The sequence below is a fragment of the Martes martes genome (genome assembly GCF_963455335.1).
Source record: "Martes martes genome assembly, chromosome: 9".
NCBI classification, from domain to species: domain Eukaryota; kingdom Metazoa; phylum Chordata; class Mammalia; order Carnivora; family Mustelidae; genus Martes; species Martes martes.
This window is the reverse complement of record NC_137896.1, coordinates 113,906,200-113,924,643: the sequence shown is the minus strand read 5'-3', so window position 1 is coordinate 113,924,643 and position 18,444 is coordinate 113,906,200. Positions and strand designations below refer to the sequence as shown.

The window sequence follows — 18,444 nt, the reverse complement described above, 5'->3', positions numbered from 1 at the left end:
AAGTACTTCTCACATGGCTCTCTATCAGCAACACACTGGCAGAACTGGGTTTGAATGCCATTCAAGCACTTACCAGCAGTGTGGTCTTGAGCAAGTCACTTAATCTCTCCAAATGTTTCCTCATCTGCAAAATGGGAATAACAATATCTACTTTGTAGAGTTGCTATATTAAAGATACTTTAAGTAAAATAGTACTTATGCCTGATACATAGAATTATAATAAAAGACAGCTATTATTATATTACTACCACAAAGTTTTATAGCAATGAAGGATATTGCACAACCTCCACAATGCTCATAGCAATACTCCAACTTCACTGTGCATTAGAGTCAACTGTGATGTTAAAAACTGAAGATGCCTAGATCCCACCCTCCAAGAGGTCCAAGGATAACGCTGAGAAAAACTGGCTGAGCTTTTTCTTTAGGTTGAACTGGACTCTGGTGTATATTCATGTTGTAAAACTCTGCAGCATTCTAAGACCCAAGAAAGAAGCAATTCATGAAAATAACTGAACCATATAAAATATTTCTCATATAAAACAAAAACTACTTTCAAATAGTGACGTTTTAACAGTTTATTTTGAAGGTCATTTAAAAACAAAGTTAAAGACAATCTGAGAAAAAATTGCACAGAATATACTCATTAAATAAGTATGGTGATTAAATCAAAATAAGGAATATATGTTTTCTTCTGCAATTCCGGAAATAAGTTCTGTTGTCCTGACGGTTCTTATACTTCCAAAAAGGGGGGAAAATCGTGGCAATTAAAGCTGCCTCTTAATCATGTAAATCTACAGTAGAAATCAAAATTTTCTGTTCTTCCCAATAAGTCAGTTTCGATCTTCAAACTGTGCCTTGTTTTTTAAAAGATATGATGCTAGAAATTCAATGGGATTTGGTGGTCTGTAAGGGAAAAGAAATCCAAAGTTTAGAAATTTATATTCTAAGCATATCAATTTAAATGTACTGTTGCATAACAAAAACACATCTTTTTCAGTTTAATTTTCATTTTACTTTCAAAGGCCATTTGTGGTAAATATGGTGAATGAAATATGCAAGTAAATTAGTCAACAACATAGTGAAAAGAGACTGAAAGTTTTGTTATGGCTTAAATCTGGTTATAACACAATTCTAAAACACGAGTTTCAAAAATGTAATTTTTGGCAATGGGGTAACAATTACACAGGGGGGATAATGACTAAAAGGCGTCACAAGGGAGAATTCTGGGATCCTGACAGTATACAGTTTCTTGATCTGAGTCCAAGTTATGTGGCTACGTTTGGATTCTGAAAACTCATCAAACTGTACACCTATGATACACACAATTTTTCCTGCAGGTATTACCTTTCAATAAGAGTACAAAAACAATATAGGAAAATGGCTATAGCATCACTGAGACAAGTGGATGAACCCCCAAAAACTAATCAAAGGATTCAATATTTATTTGGACAAAAAAGTACTGGTATGTTTCTTTTTAAAAAGGCACCTCTCAGGATGCCTGGGTGGCTCGATTGGTTTCAGTCCAGGTTACGATCCTGGGGTCCTGGGATCAAGCCCCATATCAGACTCCTTGCTCAGCAGGGAGCCTGCTTCTCCCTCTGTCTGCCACTCCCCCTGCTTGTGCCCTCTCTGACAAGTAAATAAAATCTTTTTAAAAAAGAAACAAAGTCACCTCTATTTTACTTCAAATACTTAAGTCAATAATAGTTCTAATACTGCTACCACACAGTACAACTGAGAAGTTAAATATATTTTAAAATTAAGAAGTATTAAGGGCATCGGGGTGGCTCAGTTAAGCAGTTAAGCATCTGCCTTTGGCTCAAGTCATGATTCCAGGGTCCTGGGTCTCTGGTCCACAGAAGTCTGCTTCTCTCTCACCCTCTGCCTACTGCTCTGCCTACTTGTGCTCTCTCTGTCAAATAAATAAATAAAATCTTTAAAAAAAATTAAGTGGTGGGGGGCGCCTGGGTGGCTCAGTGGGTTAAAGCCTCTGCTTTCGGCTCAGGTCATGATCCCAAGGTCCTGGGATCGAGCCCCGAATCGGGCTCTCTGCTCAGCAGGGAGCCTGCTTCCTCCTTTCTCTCTGCCTGCCTCTCTGCCTACTTGTGATCTCTGTCAGATAAATAAATAAAATCTTTAAAAAAAAAAAAAAGAAAAGAAATCAAGTGGTAGGAGAAAGGAAATTGGAGGAAGGTGCTCAAAGGTACACACTTTTAGTTACAAGATGAAAAAACACCAGGGCTATGATGTACGACAAAATGAGCACAGCTAACACTGCTGTGGGATAGAGAGCAAAGTTGTTAAGGGTAGTATCTAACAGTTCTCATCAGAAGAATTTTTTTCTTTTTTTCCTTTTTATTGCATCTATGTGAGATGGTGGATGTTAACTAAACCCACTATGGAATCATTTCATAATATATGTAAATCAAACCACTATTCTATATGCCTTAGGCTTATACAGTGATATATATTAATTATTTCTCAATAAAACAAGGAAAAAATGTTAATAAAAAATATATTTCATATCATTACTTTTCTTTAAAGTATTCTTGCTAAGAAAACAAGTCAAAAGACAAAAAGTTGGGGGAATCAGCTATTTAAAATCCTACTATGAAAAGGCATATTTAGGATTAATTTACAATGATCTCAAAACATTCCCTTAGATTTTAAAGTCTTTTGAACTACCTAGACATAAACAATTTTTCATATATTTATGATTAATTTCATGAATAATTTTGCCAGAATTCCTTACTTAAGTGTATTTACCAATAGCATGTTACTTAAAAACTTCAAATTTTTCCTTCTAGCATTTAAAACAATATTTATAATCCCCCTATATCGACCTTCTGTAGATAAAGAATAAAAATATATATAAAAGATACCATATTTTAATTAACAGCATTAGAGCCAAGACATATCCTGCAGTCATAAACAAATCCTATTTTATACACATAACCAACTTACGAAAACATTTTTCTTATTGGATTTGCTTATCCAAAAAGAACTTGGGTAGAATTACAAGGAAAAAACATGTACAGAAAAAACTTGTGATGCTGTTAACAAAGAAATATAAATCAAAATAGCTTGGCAAGACAAATTTATAATAACACTCATGCTGTTGAGGTTATGATAATGGAAGAAATGTGAGAACAAACTTTTGGACAGAAAAGTGATTTTATGTGTCAAACACTGTAATAGTCATGTTCCTCAAACTAGCAAATCAACTCTTGGAAATTTATCATAAGAAAGTAATTAGGAGCCCCTGGGTGGCTCAGTCATTAAGCATCTAACTTCCGCTCCCGCTTGGGTCATGATCACCAACCCTGGGACCGAGCCCCACATCGGGCTCCCTACTGCGGGGGGCGGGGGGGGGGGGCGGACAGGAAGCCTGCTTCTTCCTCTTCTACTCCACCTGCTTGTATTCCCTCTCTCACTGTGTCTCTGTCAAATAAATAAATAAAATCTTTAAAAAAAGAAAAAGTAATTAAACAGTGGTGCCTGGGTGCTCAGTTATGTTTCTACCTTCAGTTCAGGTCATAATCCCAGGGTCCTACTCAGTGGGGAGCCTGTTTCTCCCACTACTTCTGTCCCTCCCCCCCACCTCTTGCTCTCTTTAGTATGCTCTCAAATAAATAAAATCTTAAAAGAAAAACGAAACAAAGGCAAAAGAAGCTTTAAAACATATAAAGTGCCTGCTAATTTACATTAACAAAGAAAATTGGACCTAAGTGTTCTGCAATGAGAAAATGGCTAAGTTAATTGCAGTATTGTTATAATTATAATATCATCACAAAGGCTATGCAGAGATAAGGAAAAAGTTTTAAGTTATAATATTAAGTAAAAAGAACACATATAATTACACATATACCATGATTCCAAAGCTTTACAAATAGACGTATGATCCAACACTAGTAGAGATAAATCAAAGTGTCTGAACTGATGAGATTATGGCTGACTTACTTTTAATTCTAACATCCATAATTTTCTTCTATTTTAAAAATAACACTACTAATGATAGTTTTTTTTAAACTAATGATATTTCAATGGGGGAAGTCTTTATTTAGCTTTCTCTGGTAACTCCATTTGCAGACATTATCATCTTACCTCTCTTTCGCAAGCACAGCAAGTCCCTGTAATAAAATAGGCACAACTGTCTGATCCAGGTAGGCACGAGTTGGCAAAGACTGGAGATCCACTTTCTGTTTTGATGACTTTTCTGCATTAATCTTCTCATTGTCTACTATCCTCTAGTGGATTCAAAAAACATGCATGTATATTACAAATAACTAGATTATTCTGAGTGCTAAACAAAAATTAATGGACATATGACACTAATAAAAAAGGCAAATCAATGACTAGAAAGCTGACACTGAACAGCAAATCTCAAATAAAATCAGACCCGTCTCTAAATTCCATTTAAACGTTTCCTTTCTGAAGGCAACACAGTATCTCATTCTTTTATTTACTTACTTTAATTAAGTAGGCTCCATACCCAATGTGGGGCTTGAACTAAGGAGCCTGAGATCAAGCACTGCACATGCTATGGACTGAGTATGCCACACATTCCAGTATCTCCAGATCCTACTCCTTCTCCCTTTCCTTCTGCCTCTTTAGGAGTAAATACAAGTGCTTTCTTTTTTTTTTTTCATAAGAATACCTTCTTCCACGATGCTTCAAAAAATCGGGACAGGACACTAAGTAGCACTGAATCACTGAGAAAGCTAGACCTGTTTCAATTCTTTCATTACAGACAGTATCAAGGACAAAGACTCACTTTGGCATTGATAGGTCTGTAACACTTCTGTAACATTTGCTAAACTCTCTTAACCCAGAGAGCAGACAGAGCTTTCCAATGGCAATAGAATATACGTAAAATTTATTACCACCATTTTGTACTCAGTTTTTATTTTTATGGTTATCCTCTATCAAAATGAGAATGTTTTTCCATTTGTTTCTTTTTTAAAGAAGTGCCTTCGTGATTTTTTTAAAAGATTTTATTTATTTATTTGACAGAGACCACCAGTAGACAGAGAGGCAGGCAGAGAGAGAGGGGGAAGCAGGCTCCCTGCTGAGCAGAGAGCACAATGCCGGGCTGGATCCCAGGACCCAAGATCATGACCTGAGCTGAAGGCAGAAGCTTTAACCCACTGTACCACCCAGGTGCCCCAACCTTCGTGAGTTTTTTTTTTTTTTTTTTAAGATTTTATTTATTTATTTGACAGACAGAGAACACAAGTAGGCAGAGAGGCAGGCAGAGAGAGAGGAGGAAGCAGGCTCCCTGCTGAGCAGAGAACCCGATGCGGGGCTCGATCCCAGGACCCTGAGATCATGACCTGAGCCGAAGGCAGAGGCTTTAACCCACTGAGCCACCCAGGCGCCCCAACCTTCGTGATTTTTAAAAGTGAACAGAATTGGGGCACCTGGGTGGCTGAGTGGGTTAAGCTTCTGCCTTCAGCTCAGGTCATGATCTCAGGGTCCTGGGATCGAGCCCCGCATCGGGTTCTCTGCTCAGCAGGGAGCCTGCTTCCCCCTCTCTCTCTGCCTACCTCTCTGCCTACTGGTGGTCTCTGTCTGTCAAATAAATAAATAAAATCTCTGCTCAGTGGAGAGGCTAGATCCCCCTTTCTGCCTACTTGTGATCTCTCTCTGTCAAATAAATAAACAAAATCTTTTTAAAAAATAAATAGAATAAATAAAAGTGAACAGAATCAAGAAAACTATTAAGTAAACAATAGCCAAAAAATGGGGGAAATTACTAATCTGGAAAAGATCATTAGTGTGGTATTTAAGTGATGTTTAAGAAACAACTTATAATTTCTACTCCTAAAGAACCCCCAAATTTTAGGTCTTTGACATAGATTCATCTGACACCCAGAACATCAAAAACTGCTTTATTGAAAAACTTCGCATTCTTTTACAAATTGACCATTTTAGAAACTTAGAAATAAGAGCATATCTAAAGGCAAAACATTGGGGCACCTGGGTGGCTCAGTGGGTTAAAGCCTCTGCCTTCAGCTCAGGTCATGATCCCAGGGTCCTGGGATGGAGCCCCGAGTGGGGCTCTCTGCTCCGCGGGGAGCCTGCTTCCTCCTCTCTCTCTGCCTGCCTCTCTGCCTACTTGTGATCTCTGTCTGTCAAATAAATAAATAAAATCTTTAAAAAATAATAAATAAAAGGCAAAACATTATTAAGAATATTTTCATTTAAATGAACTTCTGGGGGCACCTGAGTGGCTCAGTCAGCGAAGGGTCTGCCTTCGACTCAGGTCATGGTCCTAGGGTCCTGGGATCGAGCCTCACATCAGACTCCCCCCTCAGCAGGAAGCCTACTTCTCCCTCTCTCTCTGACCCTCCCCTAGCTTGTGCTCACTCTCTCCCTCTCTCTCAAATGAATAAATTTTTAAAAATAAAATAAAATAAATGAACTTTTGGGGCATCTGGCTCAGTTGGTAGAGCATGCAATCTTGATCTTGGGGTGTGGGCTCGAGCCCCACATTGGGTATAGAGATTACTTATCAATAAAATCATTTTAAAAAACTGAACTTTAACTTCAATCATACTCAAACTGGATATAAATGAGTCAACAACAACAACAAAAAAGAAAACATTTTCTAGACTTAGTTTTTTAGACAATTTTATTTTGTAAAAAGGGGTAAAAAAAATAAAACTTTAATCATATACCTAAAATAATATATAGACCATGGTTTCCAAAGATAGGTCTCACAACTATGTCTATCAACTATTCTAATTTTGCTCATTTTCCATCTTTTTTGAGATTTATAATGTTTGAGACAATAATATTCTATACCTAACTAATGGTAAAACAGTTATTTATTTGCTCATGGATTAAGAAATTTATTGTTCCTTGGTAAATTTTAACAGATAATACTCACATACAACAAAAACTAACCATTTACATGACATTCCAAAGTCTTCAATAAGAAACAGCAACACCTGAACAATTCCCATAGACTTTATAATAAATCTCTTGACCAAATCCTCTCATTCTTTAATTCAAATATTTAACATCTACTATGTGCCAACTGCCATGATTAATTTTAGTTCAGCCCAAATCCTGAATTAATCTAAAAAAAAAAAATCCAAATTACCACCCCCCCAAAAGGTAAAAGATGTTAACGGTATACAACAATAACCACAAAAATGGGAAAAAAATAAGGGGAGCCCTAGGATTGTCCCAGCTTACTGCTTCCTGCCTCAAAAACTTATAGGAGGCTTCCTGCCTAGAAAACTGATAGGATGCAAAGAAAACTTATAGAACCAAAGCAGAGCCCAGAAGTCTCCCTGAGCTGAGAAGCCAGACTTGAAACTTCAGGGAGATCAAGACAACTAGAATTTTTAGGACAAAGTATTGCAAAATGCATGGAGAGGAGAGAGATGTGCAGAAAGAGACTAAAGAGATTGCCTAGCAGTCTTCAAGCGAATACTTATCAGGGTACGCATAACAGTAAACTATGCAAGGCCAAGGAAAAAAACACCTAGAATGAGCGGGGGACATAATCCCTACAGCTCATCCAAGGCCAGGAATAGTTCATGTTCCTGTGACCCAAAATTGGAAAACTATAATACATGGAACACTGGGGGAAATGAAAGAGGAGGATATTAGGCCTAAATTAAAGGCTGGTCTTGTTCTACCTAACAAAGCTTAAAGCAAACCTCAAAAGAATCAAACTGTTCCTCAGTAACTTAAGTGTCCTAGGACAAAGCTCAAGAATGTCTGAAGGAGGGTGGCTGGGTGGCTCAGCCAGTTGAGCGACTTGCCTTACAACTCAGGTCATGATCCTGGAGTCCCAGGATCGTGTCCCATGTCAGGCTCCCTGTTTGGTGGAAAAGTCTGCTTCTCCCTCTGACCCTCCCCCTTCTCCTGCTCTCACTCTCTCTCTCAAATTAAAAAACAAACAAACAAACAAACAAATAAAAACTTTAAAAAAAAAAGTTCGAAGGAATACAAAAATAAAAATAACCAGTACCCAACAAGGTAAAATGCACAATGCCCAGCCTCCAATAAGAAATCACCATACAGGCAAAGAAGCAGGATATATTGCTCATAATGAGGGAAAAATTCAACCCACAGAAATAGACCCAGAAATTATACAGATGATAGAACAGGCAGTGCTATTAACCAGTTATTATAACATCTTCCACACCTTTAAGAAGGAAGAGGAAAACATAAGTAAAACAAGCTTATAGAGTACTTTTGAAGAAATAATGGCTGAAATTTTTCCAAATTTCATGAAAATTCTAAAGCCACAGATCCAAGAAACTCACCGAATCCTAAGCACAACATGCATATTTTTATTTAAAAACTACACAAAGACATATCATAATATGGGGTGCCTGGGTGGCTCAGCGGGTTAAAGCCTCTGCCTTCGGCTCAGGTCATGGTCCCAGGGTCCTGGGATCAAGCCCCACATCGGGCTCTCTGCTCAGTGGGGAGCCTGCTTCCTCCTCTCTCTCTGCCTGCCTCTCTTCCTACTTGTGATCTCTCTCTCTCTCTCTGTCAAATAAATAAATAAAATCTTTTAAAAAAATAAAAAATTTTTAAAAATTTTAAAAGAAGACATATCATAATTGAACCATTTAAAACCCATAATAAAATCTTAAACGCACCAAAAGAATACACTTTAAGTATGTAGAAGCAAAGAAAGGAGTGATTGCAGATATCCTGTCAGAAACAGTGTCAGCCGAAAAGACAGTGGAGCAAATCTATACCTAGGAAAATATCTCAGCAATAAAGACCAAAAAAAAAGGACAAAATAATGATTTTTCAGACATTCAGAAGTTTGAAGAATTCCTTACCAGCAGACCAGCAGACCTACACTACAAGAAATGTTAAAAGCAGACCTTAAGGCAGAAGGAAATCTGGATCTACACAAAAAAATGAAGAGTCAAGGGGCACTTGGGTAGCTCAGTCAGGTAAGCGTCTGCCTTTGGCTGAGGTCATGATCCTGGGTTCCCAGGATCAAACCCCACATTCAGTTCCCTGCTCAGCAGAAAGCCTCCTTCTCCCTCTCCCCCTTCCTCCCCTCTGCTTGAGCACACTCTCCCTTTGTCTCAAATAAATAAAATCTTAATTAAAAAAAAAAGGAAGAGGGGCACCTGGGTGGTTCAGTGGGTTAACCCTCTGCCTTCAGCTCGGGTCATGATATCAGGGTCCTGGGATCAAGCCCCGCATTGGGCTCCCCTCAGCTCCCTCAGCTAGGAGCCTGCTTCCCCCTCTCTCTCTGCCTGCCTGCCTACTTGTGATCTCAAAGAGTCAAGATGGCAAATATGGTAAATGGTACATATGTGGGTAACTGCGAAATACTCCTTTCTCTTACTGTTTTTTTTTTTTTTAAGATTTTATTTATTTGACAGAGAGAGGTCACAAGTAGGCAGAGAGGCAGGCAGAGAGAGAAGGGGAAGCAGGCTCCCTGCCCAGCAGAGGGCCCGATGCGGGACTCGATCCCAGGACCCTGAGACCATTACCTGAGCCGAAGGCAGAGGCCTAACCCACTGAGCCACCCAGGCACCCCTCTCTTACTGTTTAAATCTCTTTTAAGATAATTAACTTTTTATTTTTCTTTAAAAGGTTAATTACAGGATTTATAACATAAATAGAAGGAAAATATGTCTAAGCAGGGTCGGGCCTGGTTAGTACTTGGATGGGAGAAGTAAAATATGTAACAGCACTACAAATGCCAGTTGAGAGAAAAATGGGAGAATACTGTTGTTAAGGTTTTGGTTTTTTCTTTTTTTTTTTTTTTTAAGATTTATTTTATTTAAGAGAGAGAGAGAACAAACAGGAGGAAGGGCAGAGGAAGAGAATCTTTCAAGCTCCTGCTGAGCTAGGAGCCTGACTGGGGGCTGGATCCCCCAACCCAAGAAATCATTACCTAAGCTGAAAGCAAGAGTCCAACGCTCAACCGACTGGGCCACCCAGGCACCCTTTTTGTAAGGTTTTTGTACTATACACAAAATGAAATAATACCACTTGAAGGTAAATTGTGAAGTTAGACTTGCATGCTATAAACCATAAAGCAAGCACCTAAAAAGAAATTATAACATACAAGCCAATAAAGGAAATAAAACAGACTAAGAGAAAAAGTAGCAGCAGCTATAGACTAGTGGTTTCCAGACCTTCAAATACCACAACAAATTAAAGATTACACAATGAACAAAGGGACTAACATAGGAATGTTTACTCTATTTTGCCAAGTAAAAACTTACAAATAAATAAACTCTTATTTTACTACCATTAATTCATAAAGAATGGGCAATTTTATAATTTTAAAATTACAGAAGCAGAAGACTGATCACCAAACAATGTATCATTATCAAACACTCCCCTGCTCTCACCTTTTTTCTCACTTTACCAGGGAAATTGGTCTGAGGACCTGAGAGAAAGACTCTCGGAATCACTGCTCTAATGTATCATGACTCTGCCTTCATATACAAGCACCATCAAGAAAAGACTGCTGATGGGGTGCCTGGATGGCTCAGTTGTTAAGCATCTGCCTTCAGCTCAGGTCATGATCCCAGGGTCCTGGGATCGAACCCCAAGTCAGGCTCCCCGCTGGGTGGGAAGCCTGCTTCTCCCTCTCCCACTTCCCCTGCTTGTGTTCCCCCCCTCACTGTCTCTCTGTCAAATAAATAAAATCTTTAAAAAATAAAAAATAATAAAAAGTAAAAAAAAAAAAAAAGACTGCTGATGTCTATAAAGAAGTTTCTTAAATGAACAGAATACAAAGTGGTGTAGAGGATCTTCACCAGGTTCAATTAAAGATTACATTATGAAAAGAAGTTATTTTCTTAATACTGATATCAAATGCAGAAACATTCCTAGCAATTTCATAAGGCACAGAGTGGTCATTCCACATGCCAGGGAACTCAAGATCATCAACACAATTTAACTGTACCTCAAAAATGTCAACCTCCCTGGGTTTAACACACAGCCCTCCACTTATTTCGTGGTGACCTTACACAAGTTACTCAACTTCTCCGAGCTTTACAGGACTGAAAATTACTTAGCAGTGTGCCTGGCACACAGTAAAAGTAAAGAAATGTTAGCAGCTGTTACTATTATTACTCTGCTTGATAATACTCCTGCCCACATTTATCCAAACTTAATCACTGGCAATATCTTCTCCCCTGGCCCCCCAGTAAAACACACACATCCCCCGGAAACCTATTTTCCTATTCCACCCAGCTTTGGCTAATTCATTTGTCCTAGCATTTATTCATTCATTTACAAACAACTTCTACTTTTAAACAACCTCCTGGCACTTATATGAAAAAGCTCTAAGAAAATATACCTCCTTTTTATGTTTTTCACTTGAATTCTTTGAGTTCAGACTTAACTATGTAAAGCAAAAACAATGTCTATTACTTGTGTTATACCTTCCAATGGCATCTACTACTGAACGCAAAGAAATCAACATTTATTAAACGTTGACTCCACCAGCACACTATTCTACTACAAAGACAATGGGTGCAATTTTAATGTGCAGTTTTTCCAAAACATATTCCAACAGATTCATTAGTACCCACCAAGGAAAACGATTGTGCCATTAGTAATGCATGTTCGTTTCTTTATATCATTTTCAGAAGTTCAACCTCTTGACTCAAAACTAATTTGAACGTCCGTTTACCACCAAGTATTAGCACCGCTAATAAAACAGGCTACCCATAATTTGATACTATTTAGTTCATGCTGATAAAGTTTTCCCTTGCGCAAAGCAACCTAGTAAAAATGGATCCCAAGTTTTCTCCAGCTCGTAAGAGACGTTCAGATACGGCATAAGACCCGGGCGAATTACCTCGACATTGTCTGTGAGGCCGTACTCAGAGTGAGGGTTTTCTGCAACCTAGAAAACAAAACATAGGTCACTGAGACGTGAGCCACCCCTTCACGCTACACACCGCCACCCTGAAGCCAGGGCCTCCTGGTACCTGCGTCTGTCCCTCCAGCATCTGCTCTGGCTCCATGGCGGACCCTGCAAGTCACAATCCCCGGAAACCAGTCTTGGAAAACAAGAAGAACCGTGAGTTACCCGGGAGATTTCAACACGAAGATGCCAGGATGGAGTCCAGCCCAGCCCCCGACCCCGCCCCTCACCCCCACCTGGGCGCGGGAGCACCCGGAGCCGTAGAGGAGCAAGGTGGGACAGTCCAACACAGGGCGTCCGCATCAGGTCCGGAAGCTCCGCAGCTGTCCCAAGAACCTAGAAGAGGTGGAAAAGGTGGGGGGAAGGGAGCTGATTACCCGCGCCCAAGCCGCTGGTTCTTAAGAGCGCTGCACCGCTCCACCAACTCCCAGCACAAACCGCTTCAGCCGTAAGTGACGGATGTCGCACAACCGCCGCGCCTGCGCAGAACTCCCCGGCGGGTCTGGGCGGGGAAGGATTGGGTTCTGTGCTGAGCCTACTCTTCCCGGTGTGGTCCACAGAGTGGCAAAAATCTGACCCCAGAGGTTGCGGGAGGCTAGTTCTTCAACCTGCCTACCCCAGGCGAGCAACACCCCAGCTGCAGACGCAGTGACCCCCGCAGCTCGCAGGGGTTCCGCCCGCGCATCTCTTAGTGCTGCCTGAAGTCTTCCGCGGAAGCTCTTCAGCGTGGAAGCGAAATCATCCATCCGCTGGGTGATTCTTACAAAAAACTCAGACCTAAGCTAAGCAGTCTACGAAAGAATGTCAGTGTTTTATTCTAAAAAGGTGGGGGAAGAAGCAGTATTGGGGGATTTCGTGGTAAGCTTTGATCAGGTCCTTAAATCTGTGAATATGCGATGTTAATGCTACCTTCCATTTGTATCAAAGTTAGCAAAAAGCAACTGGCTTTCCAAAGTGTGATACTGTTATACTATTGTATTTGTAAAAAACACAAAGGATGATTTGCCTCCTACATTCGTAAATAGCAAAGAGGATTGTTTTAATTACAATAAATTCCATTTATTTTCATGTAAATACAAGCGATACACTCATGAACCTTCCTACCTTTAATTCAACAATCCCATTTGTAGTAGCACTTGGTAATATGAAAATTTGAAAACCTAATATTAAATGTTTGGAGACTAAATATGTCATATCAGTATAAGGAAATGTAAGCTATTAAAAGTCATGACTCTAGAAATACGGAAACATTTGTGATAATGTTAAGTTTTGAGAACGGTAGAATACATTTTGCTACTCTGCAAAAACTGAGCAGATAAAGATCTAAAATAAATTTGTTTAGGAACTAGACTTTTGGGTATGTTTTTAAAGTTTAATTTTATAATGGATACTTGATTAGTATTGTAATTGGTGACAGTTACCATATGGTGCTTGGGGATTTTTCACGTAGAACTTATTTATGCAAAGATGTAGATGCATATGTACAAGCTGTAGAAATTGACTAGTGCATATATTATCTCAAAGTAAGATTAAATGCTTTTCAGGAGTGGGAAATAACAGCGAAGACGTTTAGATACTAGTTGGGGAAAGTTAAGAGAATAGTTATGTGTACAGTTCCCAATACATGGTAGACACTCAAATATTTCCAAATTCCAGAAAGTAATTGAGAGCTGCTTATATATATTTTCCAAGTACTGACAGTTTTAGTAAAATGGAAAGCTAGACGGAGCTTCTTCCAGATAGGGACCTTGTTTTATATAACTTAGTACTTCACACAGCACCTAGTACATCATAAGGTTTACAACATATATGTATTTGATGCACAGTCAAAACCAAATACAGATATTTACCCTGACACTACTAAAGACTACATATGTTTATGTATGCATGTATGTGTGTATAAGATACATGCATATATGATTACTAAAGGGAGCAGCACAGAATAATGAACTACCAACCAGGTTTCTCTCAATCTAGAACAGACTTATAAGTGTGGTTTACAAAAATTTTTCACAAATTTTTTTACATTTACAACTTTTGAAAAATTCAGAGAACACACCATCACAGAGGAGAGATGGGAGGGGGAAAAACGACAGCTAGAAATGATGTCAATGGATTAGCAAGAAAATCATAGGAAGTATAAAGTTAATTGAAGATTAACTGCAGAATGCTGAGTTCTTATATGAAGTTAAAGATTCCAAAGAGAATGGGCCCTGGGAACAATGATTATGACAGAAATTTGCAATAATGTGTATTAACTAGAGAGGGATAAATTAAAAGAATGAGAAGAACTCTTGTATGGACTTGTCATACTAAACCTGGTTTATGACTCCTCTCATCTGCTTCTTTTATGTCTTTTTATTACAGCACTTATCTCTTTCTGCCTTATATATTGTTTGCAGTTAAACAGTTAGATGTTTTAGTTCTGCAAAGGCAAAAATCTTACTATATTCATCTTCATATTTGTTTCTTATAATCAATAAATATTTTTTCAAAAGAAGCGAATTCTTAGGGAAGGCAAGGACTTGCACCAAAGCACAACTCCAGACTTCTGTCTTTCTTGGGGTTTTAGGGAAATGGTAATTTAGAGATTCTAGAACTAGAATTCTAGAATCTAGAATAATAAAGAAAAATTAGTGCTTGACCCCCTTTTTATAGACTTGATGCAAATTCCATTTATAAAACATTAACCTATTAGACAATACCTATTTAGGAATAATACAATGTGTATAGTAAAAAAAAAAAAAAGGAAGAAAGAAAGAAAACACTTGATTTGGGATTAGATGAGTATTAGAACCTGGTTCCTTCACTCTTTACCATGTGGAAGTAAGCAAATAATTCAACTCTTCTGGGCTTCAGAAAAAGAAGAATGGGGGAAGAAAAAAAATCCCGCATGTGGATGAGGATAACAATTCTTCATGAAGAGGATCAAACTAGATAAAATAGATGAAACTGTTTTGTGCGAAGCTATATGAATTATGTGAGACATTCTGCTTTATCTATACCTAACTACTGCTTCATTATCATAATATCCTCCTTTTTTGTTCCTATTCTTTTTTCTTTTAATTAATTTGTGAGAATGTGCTCAAATAAGAACATGATTCCGCACACATTAATACATACAAACACAAATGTCTTTGCAAAGGAAGACATAGAATTTACTGAGTGTAAATAGGCCCTCTGAGAAGGGTCTGTTGGGAGGAACACCAATCGCCTCTGAGGAAGACCTGAAAATACATATTCCAGGTTTGGTTAATCATTTTCCAAGGAAGTATCTTTTGGGGGCTGGTATAAGAAAACAACTGCTTTACCCATAGTTCCCTGTCTCCACTACCAAACCCCATGCCCAAGCACCCTTACCACATCATCATCTCAGAAATGTTGGTATAACAAAGAACATGCCAAATGGGCTTTTTATTTTTTTTAAGATTTTATTTATTTATTTGACAGAGAGAGATATCAAGAGAGGGGATACAAGCAGGGGGAGAGGCAGAGGGAGAAGCAGGCTCCCCACTGAGCAGGGAGCCTGACATGGGGCTCAATCGCAGGACCCTGGGATCATGACCTGAGCCGAAGTCAGGTGCTTAACCAACTGAGCCTCCCAAGCACCCCATGGCTAGTTGAAATTTCAACCCAGCTCCACCTAATTCCAAAGACTGTGCTCCTAGAATATGCCTAGAGGACAAGTGTATCAGTTAGTATTCTTTGGGATTCCAGCAACAAATCCTAACTCCAGTCTGTTAAACAAGTAAGACTTTTTGACTAACAACTGAAAATCCCAGTAGTAAAGTGGGTATCTAAGAAGGTTTAGTTGTGGCTTTTATACTGTCTCTCTACAATTTTCTCACCTTCATATCTTCTGTATTATCAGCTTCATTCTTAAACTGCTTTCTCATGGTGAAGAGATCATTGCTAGAAGTACTCAGGAAAACGTGCTTTCTTTTTCACATGCAAAGACAGAAAGCATCACTTCTCTTAGGTCTACCCATGTACCAAAAGTCTGAACTTTGCTTTGATATACGCATCTTGAATCAGTTATTTTGATAAGGTGGATGTCATGTGCTGACTAGCACAGTCTTGAATTACTGCCCATTCCTGAACAATGACAAGGATGTGACCTGGTAGTAGTTGATCCCACCTGAATTGTATGAACATTAGGTAATGGGAGAGGATCAGTTCTACAAGAGAAAACCTTAGAGTGGGTCAGAAAGGGAAAGAAAGGGAATGGATGCTGAATAGTCAGTCAAAAAATATTCACTGTTGGGATGCCTGGGTGGTTCAGTCGGTTAAGTGCCCAACCACTGATTTCAGCTCAGGTCAATATCTCATGGTTGTGAGACTGAGCCCCATGACTCAAGGGACTTAGGATTCTCTCTCCTTCTCCCTCTGCCCCTCCCCACTCTCTCTCTCTCTCTCTCAAAAAAAAAAAAAAATTTACTGCTGCAGGTTATGTAAAGCGTTTAATACAGCTTACCATAAAAGGGATAGACTAAAACAGAATATTCACTTTGACAAAGCATTTCTACTTATAGGACTTTATCCCATAGAAATACAAAAATGTGTGAATAGAAGGATACTTATCATACCATAGTTTTTAGCAGGAAAAGATTGGGAATAAGTTAAATTATGATATCTCAATACAATGGGCTACTGTGTGACCCCTGGAAAAAAATTGAAAAGGTCTATAGATACTGGTATGGAAAGCACTTGCTACATAATTTTATGTGAAAAAATGCATATTGCAGGAAAGTCTCTATAGTAGAATCTGGTTTTGCCTGTATATATTTGTATGTGCATAGCAAAATGCCTGGTGAGATATAAAACAAAGTATTAAGAGGGAAAATGTTGAGGGAAAGTCTTTGCTTTTTCCAAACTTGTATATTTCTTGAACTTTTTTTTTCCCAAAAGCATAATTTGCTTTAAAATAAAAAGGGTGGGGGCACGTGGGTGAGTCAGTCAGTTAAGCATCCAGCTCTTGATTTCAGCTCAAGTCATGATCTCAGGGTAGAGGGATCGATTTCCTTGTTGGGCTTGTGCTGGGTATGTAGCCTGCTTAAGATTCTCTCTCTCCCTTTCCCTCTACCCTCCCCCACATCCCGTTTACATGCTCTCAATCCCTCTAAAAAATTAGTTAAAATAAAAAGGATAAAAATATTTTTTAAAGATTTTATTTATTTTTATTTGACAGAGAGAGAGAGATCACAAGTAGGCAGAGAAGCAGGCAGAGAGAAGGGGGAAGCAGGCTCCCCGCTGAGCAGAGAGCCCGATGCGGGGCTCAATCCCAGGACCCTGAGATCATGACCTGAGCCGAAGGCAGAGGCTTAACCCACTGAGCCACCCAGGTGCCCCAAAAAGGATAAAAATATTTAGATAAGTTTTCCGTAATTGGAAAATATGTAGTTATACATAACACATACAGTATTGGGGAAGAATATTTATGTGAGTAATGAGTCTAATCAGTTGTATGATAGTATTAAAAGAAAAATCTTCCAGTTCATCCTTCTCTTCACCCAAGTATATATGTAGGTGGTGTGCAGAAAAGAGTTGACAGAGCAGGCTGAGACTGCTGTGCTTAGAAAGTCCTGCTTGCAAGGTTGGTTGGTATCTGGGAATTTGAATGATAACCAGCTCCCTACACAAATACAAAAGTTTCCCTAAATGATGACAGTAGCTTAAACTGTTTTTGCAAACCCAGTAGTTTCTTCTAAACACCTGCTTTCCTTCTACGAGTCTGGAATTTTGGTATATCTTAGTCAGAGGGTGCCTACATGATCAGCTCCAATAAAAACCCAAGCACTGAGTTTGTGATGAGAGTTGTGGTAGACAGTATTACACACATGTTGTCAGAACTCATTGCTGGAGGTATTTAGTGTGTCCTGTGTGCTACTGAGAGAAGATTCTTGGAAGCTGGAGCTTAGTTTTCTCCAGACTTTGCCCCATGTGCCTTTTCCCTTTGTTAATTTTGCTTTTGCTTTGTATCCTTTTGCTGTAATAAATCATAGCTGTAAGTATGACTATATTCTGAGTCCTGTGAGTCCTTCTAGCAAATCACCTAGAAGGTGATCTTGGGGATCTTAAACGTTGGGGAATTTAAGATCAGTATAAATTACAATGCGTGCCCTCATAAATTTGTATTCTAGTTCATTTATATTAGATATATATACATATATATGTGATGCATTTAAATGACAGTATAGTAACTGATTAAAGGTTGAGTTGACTGATACAGAGCATAAATTCTGAAGAAGTTCAGATGAGGCTGAGATATATGTAAGTAGGGGTCTTTGGAGCAGTATTAACAAAGACCAAGTATTTAAGTAAAGCTGGGAGGAGTAGGAGGCCATAATACAGACTGAAATACTAAAGAGGAGAGTAAATGGAAAAACTTAGGTACCCTTACCAGAATATAGGATTTGAGCTTACCTGACAAGGTAGAGAGGAGGATCTCAGGATAAAGAAGGCTTTCTGAAATCACTGCGGTTGGTAGAAACCACTCTTGAAAACAGACAACTCCGTTTACATGCCCCAACATTCACCCCGTACTACCAGTTTCCATTACC

General features: G+C 38.8%; 1 protein-coding gene across 2 annotated transcripts; it reads right to left on the bottom strand.

Annotated features, from left to right (window-relative positions):
- Positions 1 to 557: 557 nt before the first annotated feature.
- Positions 558 to 12,361, bottom strand: DPY30 (dpy-30 histone methyltransferase complex regulatory subunit). Of its 2 annotated transcripts, none has more exons than XM_080813142.1 (5): positions 12,262 to 12,361; positions 11,949 to 12,020; positions 11,816 to 11,863; positions 4,105 to 4,247; positions 558 to 903 (listed from the first exon to the last, which is right to left on the bottom strand). In XM_080813142.1, exons 2-5 carry the CDS (start codon positions 11,982 to 11,984, stop codon positions 831 to 833), a joined length of 300 nt encoding a protein of 99 aa, XP_080669268.1. In that variant the 5' UTR covers positions 11,985 to 12,020; positions 12,262 to 12,361; the 3' UTR covers positions 558 to 830. The 2 variants fall into 2 exon arrangements, with proteins under 2 accessions (XP_080669268.1, XP_080669269.1); XM_080813143.1 differs by having other exon boundaries at positions 12,121 to 12,334.
- Between the last annotated feature and the right edge of the window lie 6,083 nt (positions 12,362 to 18,444).